Source organism: Tiliqua scincoides, chromosome 3 (genome assembly GCF_035046505.1).
Source record: "Tiliqua scincoides isolate rTilSci1 chromosome 3, rTilSci1.hap2, whole genome shotgun sequence".
Taxonomy (NCBI): Eukaryota; Metazoa; Chordata; class Lepidosauria; order Squamata; family Scincidae; genus Tiliqua; species Tiliqua scincoides.
This window is the reverse complement of record NC_089823.1, coordinates 27847764-27865688: the sequence shown is the minus strand read 5'-3', so window position 1 is coordinate 27865688 and position 17925 is coordinate 27847764. Positions and strand designations below refer to the sequence as shown.

The 17925-nt window shown below is 42.3% G+C and overlaps 1 protein-coding gene across 4 annotated transcripts in view; it reads left to right on the top strand.

Moving 5' to 3' along the window:
• STARD13 (StAR related lipid transfer domain containing 13) overlaps nt 1-8993 on the top strand; it is a 171455-nt gene extending 162462 nt beyond the window's left edge. For all 4 annotated transcript variants that reach the window (XM_066622499.1, XM_066622498.1, XM_066622500.1 and 1 more), the window contains one exon: nt 2813-8993. In XM_066622499.1, coding sequence (XP_066478596.1) covers nt 2813-2930 — 118 coding nt within the window. In that variant the 3' untranslated portion in view covers nt 2931-8993. The remainder of the gene's footprint in view (nt 1-2812) is intronic.
• Nucleotides 8994-17925: the final 8932 nt, after the last annotated feature.

Below are 17925 nucleotides of genomic sequence, written 5' to 3'. Positions count from 1 at the left end.
CCAGCATCACTTTTCACTGCTATCAAAATTACCTTGGATTGATTCCTAAAGCTGTGTGCACCTCCCAAATGATTTGCGATTTGTATCCCGTTTCTGAGTACAGGTGGGGCCTATTTATGCATGCGAGTTCCGTTCCATGACTAAGGAAAAACGTGTTGTGCTAAATTGCATAGAGTTAAGCAAATATGCTGCAGCCTGACATTTGGGGATGGAAAGAAACAGACAGCCCAATTCTATCCAATTTTCCAGTGCCGGTACTGCAGTGCCTATGGGGGAAGCACTGCTTCCTGTGTTGGGGGTGCAGTCACAGAGGCCTCCTTAAGGTTTGGGAACATGACCCTGGAGCTGCATTGCGGTGCTGGAAAGTTGAATTGGATTGGGCTGTAAGGCACCTGTTCTCAATCGCCTCTGCCTCCCCTCCTCCGCTCCGTACTCAGCCCTCCTCGTTGCCAGCTGTCCCCGCTTCTTTCGCAGGTGGGATGCTGAGTTTCCAGTCCTATGCATTTCTGCTCAGAAGTAAGCCCCATTGTAGTCAATGGGGCTTACTCCCAGGAAAGTGTGGATCGGATTGTAGCCTGAGAGCCCAGTCCTATGCCTGCCTACTCAGAAGTAAGTCCCATTCTAGTCAGTGGGGCTTACTCCCAGGAAAGTGTGGATCAGATTGTACCCTAAATCTCCTGCTTTGGCTTGCTGGGAAGACTTGCTTGCTGGGCTGTTTTGTTTCCATAGGCTGGAGCACAGAGAGCCTATACCATCTCAGTCTGAAGGGGGGAAAATTGGGAAATACTCCCAGGGTTTTTTTAAAGTAATCCCCTCTGTTACTACTGCACCTGCCCGTGTGTGTGAGTGAGTGAGAGAGAGAGAGAGCTCCACCTTGCTGCATGTGTTCTGGCTACAGAGGTTTTCTCCCCCCCCCCTTCCCCTCTTCAGCCTCTTTGCTGCCTCAGGGGCTCCAGGAGTCTTACTGTTCCTTCGCAAGGGGAACCTCTTCCATGGCAGGACTATTTCCCTGCCTGTTTGAGGCAGAGCCTTTTTGCAGTGTTTTGGGCTGCCTTGAAAAGGAGCAAGACACCAGACAGCGCAGGGCAAAGGAGGCAAAGGTGTGTTCGACTTTCAGTTCCCCCCACCCGATTCGAGTTGAGACAAATCTGAAGATAAAAAATCCGTGCATAAATAGGTTGCTCCTGTAGATGTGGTTGATGAAGTCAGTCCCACACAAGTTGGTTGGACAAACAAGTGGTACATGGTCCAGAAAGAGAAAGTGTGACTGGAAAATACTAAGTCAGTTTCATAACCCTTAAAACAGCCTTAAAAATGTTCTGAATTCAACAACAGAGACACGGCTACTATTTTATAGCATTAAAAAGTACAGAAAATTCAACTCCTCTTACAAGTCTGAAGAATTCACAACATTCTGAGAGACTTCCCTGGAGTAAGTAATTTCAACAGAACACTACATCCTAGTAATACATATAACTGTGGCAACACAACGTGTATCTTGCACAGACAGTGCTGCAGTGGTACCCTATGACTGACAAGTGGGACAATTGCCTGCCAACAGCAACCCTAGGACAAACAGTAACTACAAACATTAAGTGTGCAGGATAGTGTGACTCACATACTACTTGTGACACAAGCATAACACTACAAGTTATGACATTGCATTGATATGCCATTGTTTATGTCTCACTTTTATTTGTCATGTTAAATACATGCTTTCAGACATTTATTTATTTGTTTTCCACTTTATATATGTTGGTTCCTCAAAGGAGTTCAGGACAGTGTACATGGTTCTTCCACCCCCCTTTAATCCCCACAACAACCCTGAAAGGAAGGTTAGGGTGAGAGAGAGTGACTGGCCCAAGGCCACTCAGAGTGCAGTCCACAGTGCTTGTTATGCCAGCACAGGCACCTGCACTGGCCTAGGAGTGTCATGAATATGCCGTAAAGCATATCCATGCCTCTTTTAGAGCAGGCTGGGCCAGCACAAGGATGTGTGCTTGCTCCCAGAGGCTGCATCCAGCCTCAGAGGGCGCAAGTTCTTGCTGGCCCAGGCAGTGCAGTATGGAGGGGGAGGTGGGAAAGGGTAGCGGGATGGCAGGACAGAGGCAGGGAGGGTGTGTTTCTGGATGGAGGAGGGTGATTTGGGATGGGGCAGGATCAGCTACAGCAGTGCAGGCTGAATCTTAGCCCCCATGCCAGGCCAGATCAGCCTTACACAGGCTGCTCAAATTTGCACCCATTAAATTGCTGTCACAGATCCGTAGAGCTCCATAGAGCTCCATAGAGCTAACTGGGATGTTGCTCTGGGCAAGGAGAAAAATATCCCCTTACCCTGAGTTGCCCTCCAGCTGGCACCTGCCTTGCGCTGGATCCAGCACAGGCCACTCGGCTTGGCTGTTCCAGCACAAGTTAGGATCGGGTTGTTAATAAGCTTTGTGGCTGATCAGACATTACAGAAAACACAAAGCCAACAACAGTGTGGAAATGAAAGGCCTTGTCGTTTGAATTTGTGAGAAGAGCAATTTAAAGAATTCATTCCCAGATTGAAGCGCAATCATCTAAATATTGTTCTCTGTCGGCTTTATGCCTCTCAGGAGAGAAAACATCGTTTTAATTCTGTGCAGATTAATTTTCAGAACATGCTTTCTGATCACTGCTGTAGATGTATCTGTTGGCACTGTGGGATTTCTGTAATGCTGACAAATTAGAGCATGAGATTTCTATTGGTTAGCATTCATGACATACCATTTGTAGGAAGTGGGGGTTGGAAACACTTTTACAGTAACTTTTCTCTTTCATTCTCCTTCAGAGGTCATTCATTAGAGTGGTACAATAAAAGCTTTGGACATCTGTGTTCGGTTGAAGTTGCCAGTATCAGAAATTCATTTCAACCTCTGATTGCTGAGGGACCAGAAACAAATATCTAAGAGATGAAGGCCCTGCATGAGTGGAGGTCCATGCACACACTACAGCCACTGGATTTCAACTTTCGTTTGTGCAATAGACAAGCAAGGATTGCTTGGAAGGGTCTGGTGTCATCTGGAGACACCATCCACATACCCTCATCTCCCTTATCTCTTAATTTCCTTCATACAGGAACTCTTTTCCAAGATATTCTTCAGGCTTTAAAAGTACACTATAGCCATTTGCTTATGTGTTGCAAAATTCTAGTATTTAAAAAGCTTCTGAGAAGCGTATTTTAAAGTGTAAATAAGAGGTGTGAATTTTGTATATACTTTGCTATGTATAATATCACCTACATATGTGTATATATATATCTATTATATGTTTTGTACATAAGCTAGTGCTTTCTATGGGATATTTCCTGCTTCTGTTTGGAACTATTTTCACTGTGTTAGGGCTCAGTACCACCCAGCTTTTGTCAAAAGCAATTACTATTATTGTAAAAACAACCTGTGTAATAGTTAACAACATGTGGAGTATTTGAGTTCTTCTAATATTTGCATAGACTGAGGCCCAATCCTATCCAATTTTCCAGCACCGGTGCAACCACAATGCAACCCCAAGGTAACACATATTCCAATACCTTAAGGATGCCTCTGTGACTGCTGCCCCACCACAAAATGCAGTGCATGCCCATTGACGCAGTTGCACTGGCACTGGAAAATTGGATAGGATTTGGCCCTGAACTGGCTTCCTTCCATGGCAGCTTAGCATGGTGGGAACCAGCTTCTGAGAGCTGCAGACTCACATTGTCTCCTCTTGCCCTCCTTTACACAAGGATTTGGCCCTGAACTGGCTTCCTTCCATGGCAGCTTAGCATGGTGGGAACCAGCTTCTGAGAGCTGCAGACTCACATTGTCTCCTCTTGCCCTCCTTTACACAAGGATTTGGCCCTGAACTGGCTTCCTTCCATGGCAGCTTAGCATGGTGGGAACCAGCTTCTGAGAGCTGCAGACTCACATTGTCTCCTCTTGCCCTCCTTTACACATGGTTTATTATCCTGATTTGCTAACTACAGTTAGAACAAACTTCAATTTCTTGAGGTTGGTTGTTACCTTGTAGAGGTTTGATTTATTCAATGTAAGCAGATTTAGATCTCCTCCTCTTGCAAGGGTGGAGAAGTGACCCCACAGCTCACAGAGGCTCATTCTCATTTTGCTATAGTTTAACATTACAACTGAACAGGGCAGTTGTAAAGAGGGGTACAGAAATGGGAACAGAGAAGGAACTGTTAAGGATTGAGGATAGTGTGGTCAAAAGTAAGGAACATCCAAATACCAGACTGACTAGATAAAGTGTTGACCTAGGGCCAGGGGTCTCCAAACTTTTTGGCCAGAGGGCCACATCAAATATCTGGTGTGGTGGGGAGGGCCAGAAAAAAATTTAAATATAAAATTTAAATAAATAAATTAGAGATGGAACTTAGATGAGTGGATAAATGAATGAATGGGCTCATTCATTCAACCTCTCTGGCCCTCAGAACACCCTCCAGCCACAATCAGAGCACAGTTCTGGTCACGTTCAATTGAGTAGGCCAGAGGCTTTCAGGGGACAAGAAGTTGGCCGTGGGCTGGAAAGAGGCTTGCTGCGGGCCACATCTGGCCCCCGGGCCGGGGTTTGAAGACCTCTGACCTAGGCCATTGTTGGTGAGTCATCATTTAGAATGGAGTACAGCTTCAGGAAACTTGTGATAAGTAAATGGAATAGAAAAGTTGAATGATCAGCTGAAAGCCTGATATTTCTTACATTCAGAATATTCTTAGACAGGTGTTTCTCAATTAGTGGTATTCATGCCATCAGTGGTACTTGAGGTAGCTTCCAGTGGTATTCATGGAACCCCCAGACCCCTTTGGCCTGGCAGCGAGCCCAGCAATGCAACATGACAAGCAGCAGTGGGAGGCTCTGCTCAGTGAGTAAAGCTCTAGCATGCACTTTGTGCACACTCATAAAAGCCCTCCCATGAGCCTCTTAATCCTAGCTAACTTTCCAGCATCAAGATAAGGGAGTAAACTTTCCCTTACCTTGAGGAGGCATCTGTGACTATCACCCAGTTACAGGATGCAGCACGTGCCCTATTGACACAGCTAGGTCAGTGCTGGAAAGTTGGTTAGCATTGGGGGCTTTGTTATGTTACAACATCAGTTGTACTTCCACTGTACTTCCACCAGTTACTTCCACTGGTACTCCCAATAGGTGGGCCATGCAAAGTGGTACAGCAGGTGACAAATGTTGAGAAACTTGGCCAAGACCAGAGACTTGCCATGCTGACAATTAAGTGCTTCAAATGGGGTGAACCAGTTGCACAGCCTTTGTACCGTAACAAAATGCAGCATTAAAACATGTTATGCAATACTAGCATTGAAGCAACAGTAAATGGTACAGACCTGTAAGCTGGCACAAACTGGGCTACTTATCTAAGAACACTTTACAGAAATTGCAAACCAAATATTGTTGCTAGTAATATTATCCATTATAGAAATAACAATCACCTTATAACAATATTAGAGGCTGCAGTCCAAAATAATTTCCTTTAGAATCCTGCGCAAAGACAAGCAAATATCCCCTCTGACTCAACCCTTAAATTGAGCTCATTGTACCATATCCATATGGTAGGGACTATATGTCTTATGGCCCAATCCTACCCTCAGCTGGCAAATAGCATGAGCAGTGCTGGCGCAGGCTCCTCTGCATATTATGGGCCGGCTGGGGACCATGTCACAACAAAGAAGTAAATAAATAAAATTTTTCTTACCTACTGCACTGAGCCATGGTCCCCAGTGGGTCTATCTGGATATGCACCAGCTCTCTGGCTGGCACAAGTGGGCCCAAGGGGGTGTATCGAGGCTGGAAAAGGAGCATAGGACAAAGGGGGAGTCAATATCCACCTCCTGTCATCCCCACCGCATGTCTCCAATTGGCCCCAATCCCCACTCAATCCTCCCTCCCTACAGCTCCCCCCCCCCGCCACAAAGAACTAGCACTGGTGGTGGCTGGGTGGTCCAGTGTCACATGCACAGTCACCAACCATTCACACCAATGGCACCATTGCACACACTGTCACTGTGGCTGCAGTGCCAGTACCCCAGGCCCTCTGTTGCTAGAACACAGTGGAAGGCTGGCATTGTATGAGGTCACGAGGCTGTAATCCTGTACACACTTACCTGGGAGTAAGCTACATTGAACATAACTAGGCTTACTTCTGTGTAAACATGCATAGGCTTGCACCATTTTTCCTTCTAAAAAAAACCCACCGTAATATTTTTATGGTTCATAAATTGTAAAAGTCTAATAAAAAGTAATTGCTGGGAAGATAGTGTCATGTTAAGGTTTTCCATAATCTCCTCTATGCAGGCCTGACATCTTGATCCTGAACACTTAGCTTGGAAGTAAATCCTTCCAAAGTCAGTAGGACTAAACTTCCAGATAACTGTGCTAAATAGCAGCCTTTTTCCAGAGATTGTTTTGTTCCTCACTAATAAGAACAGAATCAGTGCTGGTACTGAGCAGTAACAGCATTAAAGTTCACTGTACAGTACATATTCAGGGACTAATTATTTTCATAAAGGAAAGAATGCTTAAATCAGTGATGGTTTTTGAAGTAATTTATGGAGACAGGGTTTTTTTAAATAAAAAGGTAGCATAGAACAAAAATGCAGTTTATTCCTATTTTAGTTTTAAATGTACAGTGATTTTTATACAGCTTAGATTAAAATCAGATGCACCATGACTTTCTATTTATTATTGTACAAGTTTGTTTATTTGTTGTTTCAGTCCATTTCTTTAATTCATTCAAGATGTGCCATTGTTTTTTATTCAGTAGAGCAGAGTATATTTTCCTACGAGAACAAACTTATCTACTTTTCCTGGCAGAGCTCCTATACCTTTAATACGAGCAAGACAAGCAGAAAATTCAGCAAATGAAGCTTTTTTTCCCCAAGAACAGAGATGCAGTAATGGGCAAAATAACTGGGTTTTTTGCTTGTCATGCGGCTAATTGTTAAAAAGATGGGAACCTTGCCCAATAAAAGGGTGATGCTACAAGGTTTTCAATGATAGTGCAGAAACAGCTTCATGTGGAAGCCTCCCAGTTACTAGGGTATCCCCAGAATACATTTGCTCTTCTTTGTGATATCAGTGCTGTATATGGGATTGTGCCTGCACTAGTTCTAGAAAGCACTAAGAAGTAAGAAGGTTCCCTTTGCTCATTTCTAGGAAACGTCATCCTGGGGCTCAAGTGTATCTGGAAATACCACCCTCTGATCCAAAACTTTGTTGTCCCAATCCTCATGATTTCAAAATGCATTTTGACCTGTTCAGAATATTTATTATCTGCTCTTACATGTTCTAGGTTTGAGTTCTGGTGTTCATTAGCTGCCAGAGTTCAGTCCTTGCTCTTCTTATGTGGACATATTGGAGGTTTTCATATTGGCTGGTTCTTTCCACCTGTCCATATTGAATAAATGCAAAATAAGCTGGTTATCTGAAGAGTTCACTAAGATCCTATATCACATTTGAAAGGGTTCCATGGACTCTTCAACAATCTGAAGTTAATGAAAGGCTATGCTTGCATTCAACAAAAGCAGGCTTGTTCTTTTGGTTCTGTGAATTGGCCCTCAGTTTATGTAAAGCACCTGTATATAACAAGACAAAAAACAAAAGTACATATATGATGTCAGTTTCTCTCTTCCAGTCACAGAAATCTCAATGGTATACTCAGAAATGACTATACAAAGGGGATAGACTAGTGGCTAATTTGGGCAAAGGATCTATATACCTGACCATAAATGCTAGCAAAAAAATTGCTAGACTGCATAGGGATAGAAAGAAAAGTCATAATTTAGACATAAAAAACCTGGGTTCATAAACTGGTAGCAATTTTAGCATCCTTCCCAAACACATAGATGGCCTTTGTATGCCAAGATTGCCAATTACGCCATCATACAACATTAATTCAATACCAAATTCATCACACAATCATTTTCTTTCCTATAACATAACTCAGGGTCAAATCCTATCCAATTTTCCAGTGCTGGTGCAGTTGTGCCAACAGGGCATGTGCTGCATCCTGCAGTAGGGGGGGCAGTCATGGAGCCATCCCCAAGGTAAAGGAATGTTGGTTCCCTTTCCTCGGGGTTGCATTGCAGCTCCACCGGCATTTGAGGGGCCTCAGACTGGAAAAGAATATCACTGAGGAAACAATGCATCATTTTTTGCACCACAAAGAAAATATTTATCTGTACAAGCAAATTAACAGCAGTCACCTTCTGTTCTGTATAATTAGCCCATTTTTATGATGAACAGTGAAGAGGCCAGAAATTACTCATGTCTTTTCAACTAGAGAGTTAGTTGAATGGTTCCTTCACAGAGCATTCTGGTTTTGCTGCTATTGTTATTAAGCCTGACAACCTGATTGCAGAAGTGAACCATCACATTGTAGATTTTTGACCTGCAGAGGGCCTAACAGAAGGGAAAGAACCACGGGTGAGGATGGGCAGTGATCAGGGCGTCTTTGGGGAGAATATATTCCCTCATACATCTTTTGTGAATATAGTCGAAGTGAACCCAATCAATGATGAGGGAAACATGGTGGACCAGGGTTCAATTGATGCAGTGAAGCTCAGAATTTGGAGCTTTCAGCTCTTCTGTTTGTTTTGGCATTCCGTAGAGAAAGGGTTTGACCCCAATCAGGAGGATTTGGAGAATTATGGCCAAGTCTCATTTTGTCCCCCCATTTCCATCTGAGGATGTCACACATTAACATTTAGACATAGCAAAAGTCTAGTAGATGTGATTGTGACATCTAGTAACATTTTTCAGTGAAGTACTATGTTTTCTTTTTAAAAAAAGTATTAAACATCAGAAGAACAGCACAGTGTTTTCTTTAAGTTTTGTATCGCCATCAGCTGTTTTTAATGTTGTACTCATTATTAATACCTCATTTTTTTTACCTCACGTCTTGTTATCCATCAAACAATACCTGTAAATGTATAATTGGAAGCTAAATAAAGTAATGCGCTGAAGAGTTATTTATTCCAGTAGTAAGCTTTCTGTTTTAGACTGATCGTTCCCTAACTAGCTACTGCATCAATAAAAAAGAATTTATGTTGATTTGATGCATCTCTCTACCGGTATTGTAATTATTTGTTATGCTTACATTGCCTGCCCAGGTACAGAGCTCTGCCCACCTCGCCTCATGCCACTGTTTTCAGCACTGCATCAGGTGCTCGCGTTCTGCACAACCCCTACATGTTCACCCCGCTGCCCCCAGAAGCCGAAGTTTGGGGATCACTGCTCTAAGATGGTAATACCTCTTGTAATGCAGGAGAACCATTCTGGAAAGTTGAGCACTGTGTGAAACAGTGTTATAAGAGTGCAACAGTCCTGTGAGTCAGGAAATTGGTGCTGATCGGCCTTGCATTTCCCAAAATACACTACTCCCTATGGCTACAACAGCTGTCAGTCACAAAGAGCACTGTAACAAATCAGCGCTAAAAGAAGCAGCATTATGGGAACTGTTACTATATTTCCCTGAAGCTGTCTTTAAACAGAAAAGTATTGTATTGTCTCCTAAAAACAAGGAGTCTTGCAGACTGATCACCATACTCCACAGAGCCCTGCTCCAGTCCCCCACCCATTTCACCAAGACTCTTATCAACTCTTTAGAGCAAGGGTGCCCAAACCCTGGCTCAGGGGCCACTTGCGGCCCTCAGAGGTTCCCAATCTGGGCCTTGGGGAGCTTCCAGTTTCCAATGAGCCTCTGGTCTTCCAGAGACTTGCTAGAGCCCATGCTGGCCGATGCAACTTTTCTCAGCATGATGACGACTGTTCAACCTCTCACCTGAGCTGTAGGATGAGAGCTCCCTTCACTGCTTGCTGCTTCACACCTGTGACACAGCAGCAGCAGTGAAGGAAAGGCTAGCCTTGCTTTGTGCAAGGCCTTTTATAGGCCTTGAGCTACTGTAAGACCTTCATTCAGTCATATAAGTTCCATCTCTAATAAATTCATTTATGTAAATTTATTCAAATTTTAAATGTAAATTAATTCATTTTTTTCCTGGCCCCCGACTCAGTGTCAGAGAGATGATGTGGCCCTCCCACCAAAATGTTTGGACACCCCTGCTTTAGAGTCTACATTGTCAATTTATACCAAATATTAAGTACATTATTGAAAACAATACAGACTTTTTATACCACTCAGCAGGCTAAATCTAGATTGTAGATTGTCCTACATCTACTTACAAAACCCATAGCCTCTATGTAGGACTCTGCTGCAGCTCTGCAGAGCATTAGATCTTGTCAGTAGTATCAGTTCATTACACCTTCCCCACCAATGGCTTCCAGGTACAGCTGGGATGTGTGTGCACCAGTGCCCTTTGTTACATATCATTTTATGTTCATAATTCCAATATAAATCTATATATATTTCATTCCACACTTCCTCCTCTACCCAGTTGCAGTCAGCCATGCATCCATCAACACACACATGCATTGCAAAATTCCCAGGAACTCTTAGAAATGATAAAAGACAAACAAGAATAGTTTTAACAAAATGCAGAGTGCATTACTGAGCTTCTTTCTCTGCAGCTGGCCACGGACTGCGGGTCATTTTTTTTTTTAATCCTCCCTGTCGGAAAGTAGGTACAATACCACTTGCAAGGCACTGGGGATGGTGTATTGTCCAATCACCTTGCCATTTTCTTCTGCAGAGTAATCTAGATTGGGCAGAGTGCAAGGGCTACCAAAAGGCCAGTGTGACAGTGACGAGGGATTCGTAAACTCAGGGTATCCTACTCCTTCCCCAGTCATCAACCAGACTAGACAATGCAGCCTAAAATAACTGCAACTCTTTTGATTCCGGACTCAATGAAACCACCACCAGAAAAGGAATTTCATGCCTGCATCTTTTACACTTGCTGAATGCTGGAAGACAGAAGCAAAACTGGGACAAGTCTATTCCAGGGGAAAACGCTGAGCTTTAAATGCATGGTTATGGAAATCCCTTTACTGCAGTCTGGAGTGCAGTATAAGGAACTCTAGCCTGCCAGGAACCAGAGTACAATGGCACAAGCAGTTCGAAAATAATGGCCCGTATCATGGCAGCAGCTCCTCAGAGTCTTCAAGGAAAAAACCGTGGCAGAACAAAATTACTGCGGTATATTAATTCCTCCTAAGGCAGCATTTCTCTCAGCTCATGGAGTGTGGAACACATCATTTATACATGCTTCTTATGTAAAATTATTGAGACTGCAAAGCTCCTAGCTACTTATCCAGAAAATGATGCAGAAATTCCTTCACGCTTTAATAACCAAATGCTGCCCAGTTTTATTAGAGACACTCAATGGGTGAGGCTGCAGAGAAAGCAGCACAAGAAACAACAGCGGCAGCAGTCAAAAGCTATGGCTGCTATGCTTTGTGTGTACAATGTGTGTACCACTGCCAGAATGACCATTTCAGCCACACATCCCCAGTGAAACATTAAGCTAGCACCTATCATCATAGAAAATAAGACTGTAAACGGGTGCCTGGAATTAATATTCAGTGTTGTTTAGCCACACCAAACTTGGCCTCTTACCTTCTCAGCCAGTCTCATAAGAAATGTCCTGAAATGACAGGCCAAAAACACTGGCAAACCATGTGCTGAGATATCCTGTTTTGCAGCTGGTACGGCAACACGTCTAATCAAAGAGTACAACTCACATCAGATTCTAGACCTCCCTTAACCACAGACAGGAAACTGAAGAAAACTTTCCCCGGGGATGAAACATGTCCAAAGAAAGCTCATCTTGATTCTGTGCTGGAGCTTTTCAAGCTGAGGCTGGATGGTCACTTGTCAGAGATGCTGTAGTAGCTGCTGGCACTGAGCAGGGAGTCCCTGCCCAAAGGATAACCTCTGAAGGTTACTTCTAACTCTAACCATTTCAGTTCCTCTGTATGTCATGGCAACCACACGATCACCCCTGAACAAACTGAATGAAAGCTACTGTACATAGAGATGGTTATGTGGACTGGCCTGTGATATTATTTTCTGCCATCACTAATAGGTGCCAGGCGCACGAGTCCTGATCTGTCTGTGCAGATACGAAGGTAGATATTTCTGTGCTATATGCAAACGAATGCCAGATGCAAGGGAGGGCACCAGGATGAGGTCTCTTGTTATCTGGTGTGCTCCCTGGGGCATTTGGTGGGCCACTGTGAGATATAGGAAGCTGGACTAGATGGGCCTATGGCCTGATCCAGTGTGGCTGTTCTTATGTTCTTATGAATGCATGCACAGCTTCATGGTGAGACAGTTTCATTCCTTTCCTCTGTGGAAAGAAATGGGAAACTTTCAGAGTGAATGGATTGCAAAGGATACATTGATCATTCTATGCCTGGAAAAGCTCATTGCATCAAACACTAGGCCAAGCTTCTGCCCTCACCATGGATTTTCCAAATAATTCAAGTCAAGCTATAACATTTCCATCTGCTACACTCACACTTCTTAATGGCTTAGGTATAACGTCCTAAAAGTAAATAGGTGTAACATCCTAAAAACATCCTAAATGGCTTAAGTGTAACATCCTAAATGAACTTTTAGGATGTTACACCTATCTCCCTTTCAAACAGCTTATGTAAGTTGAGAGCACCTTAACAATACTGTATTTCCAGCAAGGTTTAAAAAAAAAAAAAAAAAGATGTATGGAAAGAAACATTCTCTACAACTGCTCTGCAACCATGATCGAAGCTCACAAAAGCCCAAGTCTAAACATTTTTTGGAACTGCCAAAAGATGCTAATTCTCTTGGAATGATGCCTTGAAAAAAAATAAAAGCATTTTAGTGAGCTCCCTAGTTGACAACATTTACAACAGGGAATTTGCAACAGGGAACCAGTTATTTCAGATGGTCACGCCTCTTATTCTGTTCCTCCCTCTCCTTATTTCTCCGTCTTTCATACAGACCCATTTTCTTTTCTTCAAAGGAACAAAAACGAAAAGGATAAGAAAAGTTAAGAGTGCCACTGGTGTAAAATTGGGCTATATCCCATCAGTTGAAGACCAGTAAATTAGACCAGCATTAAATGCTGGTCTACACCCAAGACATATGTGTATATATAAGGTTCACATGTTATTTTGTCCCTAGACCCATGCATTTATGGGCATGGGTACTTATACTGTACACATGTCCTAGCTTCCCCCCTCCCCCCACCTTCCCAGTTACTTTCTATAATTGTGCAGGAAAAGGCTGGTTTGGACAAACCACCCCACCAAGCAGTTAGAGTAAGTAACAAAGGAGAGAGGAGAGGGGTCAGGACATACACACAGCATAAGCATACACTTCTGTAAGCACATGGGGCTGGTTTGGGACTATGAAGTATCAGCAGAACCAGTCCAAAATGTTTTACAGAGGAGTTGCATTATATGCACATTTAACTTACATGAATTCAACTATAACATACATGAATTCAACTATATGTGCTCAGCCAAACAAAAAGTGTGTGTTCCAGAGTATACATGAATACAATGAGCGTATGCTCTGGTGTAAAACATGAGATGGGAGACATGAATCTGTACTAACCACCATCGCTATAACTTATTGTCATTTACCAATGTCATAGCCATCATATTACCATTATCATTATTGTAGGCTAGCAAGATTTTCAAGGGTAATTTTTGCTATTTGCAATTTTCACCTTACATGCTGACTTTAGAACCTAACCCGCACCAAGAGGCGATTCCCCTGTACTTTCGAATCTTACAGCATTTGAGAGCACTTTTACAATACTGTCTTTTTCAGCAATTTAGGACATCAAGTGCATGAATGCCATGTGGGTCAAGCAATCTCCACCTTAGCTTTCTGTTTTTAAAGCAAGAAAGGTAATGTCAGGTCACATACCCTGCAGAAATGTTACTGATTAACACATTAACCACCAACTTATGTTAGGATGAAAAGGTGTAACTGATACACTGAAGGGCTACAGAGAGATGCCTGCAACAAATGAGAAGTCACATTATATGAATATTTTATTCTTTACCTTTGTTGAATAAGAATGATTATTTCTGATAACAAAAACATGCAGGCACTAAAGAGTTTTTGAAGAGAACTCTTTTTGAAGGAGTGACCATAGATAGTTCTTCATTCTTAACCTAACAATTCTCTTGACATTTCAGACAAATTGTTACTTATTAATCCTAATTATTCATTCATAGGAAAATTTAAGACAACCTTAAAGGCCACACTGGGTAAAGGAGTTTGTGCTGTGCTGACATTCAGAGTCCAATTCACCCACTAGTTACATTAAGAATAGTTCAGGATATTTTCCTTTTAGCCAATCATGATGCTATTCCATCTATGGGATTCTACCAAGAAGAAGTTCATAGCTTACTCATTGGTGGGGGAAAAGATTGCATTAGAGAGACTAATCTCTCTAATGTCTGCTGCTTTTGCTGCTGCTTCTGTGTGACATGAAAATTACATATCTCGATTTCATATTTTGTTTAATAATTTTTTAAAAAACAAATTTATAACTTGTGAAATAACCTTAATACATGCCCACCAGTGAGTCAAATCCAACTTGTTGAGTATATAATTTCCAAAATGCCAAAAATTAAGGTAATCTTTAAAAAAAAAAAGCATTTGTCTGAATATAGATTTCTCTCATTTCAGCATAAAAAATGATTTTCACAATAGCAAGACCCCAAATCATAATGAAAACAGATTTTTACATCTGGAAAGTTCTTTCCATACTTATGCTTAGAGGTGTTTGTTTCCTGTGAGTAACATAGGATTATATCCTAAGAGTCTAGTCTCATCCAGCTTTCCAGGGATAATGCAGCCTCAATGCAGCCCAAGGTAAGCGAACGAATGAACTGGCCTCTGTGACTGCCTCCCCACTGCAGGATTCAGTGCACAACCCACCAGCACAGCTACATCAGCACTGGAAATTTCAATAGGATTGGGCATTAAGTCTTACTGAACACAGCGGGCTTACTTCTGAGTAAAATAAACAACACCATTTTCAAACTCCTCTACTTGTACTGTACAGATCCTTGTAGTGGTCAATACATTACAGTTTTTGTTCTGGTGATTAGTGACCCACATGTCTTACCTACAGTGAGTTTCTTTGGTCCTCTACAGTTCACAGTTTCCACCCCAAGTCTCTGCTGTGCATGATACAGAGAAGAGGGGAAAGCAGACACACAGGTGACTCATGTGCTATATTATCACTCCACAATCTATGAATCAGCTCTGAATGACAGGGATATCTTCAGTTTTAAGGCTCCAAAGGGCTTTAAGGACAAATACGATTTTCCATTACCACCCACAGTGGGTACATTAGAACTTCAATTAGAACTTCATTACTGAAAACAAGTAAATAATTTTGTTATTAAAGTTATTTTTCATTATTGTTATTGTGAAAACAAGATTGTGTAAACCATCACTAATGAGTTTCTTACTATCTAATGTAGCTTTATGCTATTTCAATAAAAGACAGGGAAGAAAAGAACTTCATTAGGAACAAAACATCTTTGGGGTTCAAGAAGTCATATTTTTCAGATTCTACCATTTGCTTTCAGACTAGAGAAGTAATCATTCCTGGTAGTGATGATGATGGCGATGATGATAATGAAGTTGATCATTCTTGTCATGATAATTCATTCCAGGGAAAGAAAACACAGGACCCTCCACATGTCCAACTGTGCAGATCACTACAGAAGCCCCATGTTCTGCCCGGCAGCATTGACCAGTGTAAAGCCAGCTGTTCCCTTGTGGGGTTGCTAACGTTCTAGACAGACTCTCCACACTGCAAACTCCTGTTACGTGAAAATCCCCTTTCTCCTTAGTTGTGATATCTGGTTATGTTACTAAAACATCATGCAGGCCACACTTCTCCCAGCACACTTTTCAAAAAAAACTCTGGCCAAGCCACAAGCTCATGGATTACACAGCCTCCACTTTCCTGTGGTCACTGTATTCATTGTATTGTTTTAAGAACTGTACGCAAAAATGTCTCCTAATCCAATCACTGTTTATGAAAACACATTATAGGAAGAAGTCTGGCATAGTAAATCATTGTTTGAGTGTCTCCTATTCATTGTATTGTTTTAACTCAATCACTGTTTAAGTACACTATGCAAATTTGAACTGCCTTCCTGGGTTACTGTATTTACTGTATTGTGTAAGTTCCCCCAGCTAGGAAGACAGTCAATTGATTCTATTGAATTTTGCTGATAATCCTTTCAATGTTTTATATATTCCAAGTACCCCACTGTGTGGTAGTAAGCAAGCACATCCAGGTCAGCTCTATCGCAAAAACCCTTTTTAAGAGAGGGATGCCCCACATGCTCTCTCTCTGCTCCCCCCCAAGGACCAACACATCTGTGTTGTGTCAGAGGGTCCTCTTCCCCGGACTCTCCCCCCCCCCATCCAATTGCTCTACAAGACAGGTAACTATCTCGCGTCTGGAACTCTTTCCCTTCTTTCAACCCCCTTTTTCTCCCCTTCTCTCCCCATCTTTAGTCAGCAACTGGGTTTGGCAAACCAGGGACCCCTAAAATCCTTCCCTACAACCTTCCCTTTTTCTAATTTCCTTGGATGCACCAAATACTCTCCACATGCAACCACCATGAAAGCTAGGTACACTGGATTCAAGCCCTAGAACCAAGACACATTTACTTACCATTTTTCCATGTGCATTATGTTTACCTTTGTGCTTTTGTAATAAAACTATAATCTTTTATTAAAAGTTACCTTTCTCCCAGACTCCTATTAAGCTAAAGGGAATTTCTCTGCATTACGCCGTCTTGTAATTCAGCCTGCGATCCTGAGGTTCCAAAAAGAGTAGTGTAATAATTCCCCCTAAACAAAACAGCCCTTTTGGTAACACTCCATGGCAGGCAATGATATCGGTTGTGCAGCCAGACCTCACTGATACCTGCTACTCTGTTCTGCAGTCTGCATACAACTTGCCTCGATCAAATAAGATGACTGGCAAAGCCATAAGTGTGTTTCACTTTCAGATGCTACCCTATAACAGATCACTATCACTTGATCACAGTTGTTGTTTCTCATTTAAAAGAGAGGGATCCTTTCTAACCCCAGGGTCCCCAGGTAGGACCCTGCAGGAGGGAGCTCCCTGCCACTTGAGCTGCAGTCCTGCATCATCCTCATACTCTAACTCCTCGGGCTCCAGACTCACACCACTATCGTCACAACCCTCCTGTTTTACTGCTGCCATGATGTATGAGGTAGGCAGTTGGGAAGGACAGGAAGGCAGCACAATGATAGCTACACAAGTGGCTCAGGCCACAGTGCAGCAGGTGCCAGCAACTGTGGAACTAGCATGTGTCTAGGTGGGTGGGATGCTGCAATAGGAGCCCTATGTCACATGCAAGCTCAATGACTGGCGTCCCCCCCAATGGCTCCCTTTGATTGGTCCATGTTTACTGGCTCCCAGCCAACACCAACTTAAAGACCAATTTTTCCACAGTTGGCTTTCTACAACTCTACCTGTAGAGACAATTTCCACGTTGTCAATTATTACTTTAGCCTGGTTAAAAATGGTTCCTATTGATCCTCCTTGACATTAAAGGATAGGTTGGGTTATAACTTAAAAAAGCAAGATGAGTAAATCAGAGAAGATAAACAGAATGCCAAAAACAGAGAGAAAACAGAACTCTGAAAAATAGGCCATTTTAAAAGCACAGTAATTTTGGTTCAACTTATAAAATTAGGAATTTAACACAACATATCATTGATGCACTTTGCAGATATATTCTCTATTGGCATATTCCATAAGAACCACCAACTTTCACCAAAAGCATTCTGGATAAAAATACACTTTTACTTATACATTTTGAAAGTTGTGCAGACTTATTAGATTTGCAGTTTTCTTTTTTAAGCCATTTCTGCCCAACATTGCGTATACACAACAGGGATCAAATGTGTATATCTGTGGGCTGGGCAAAAATGGGTTAATA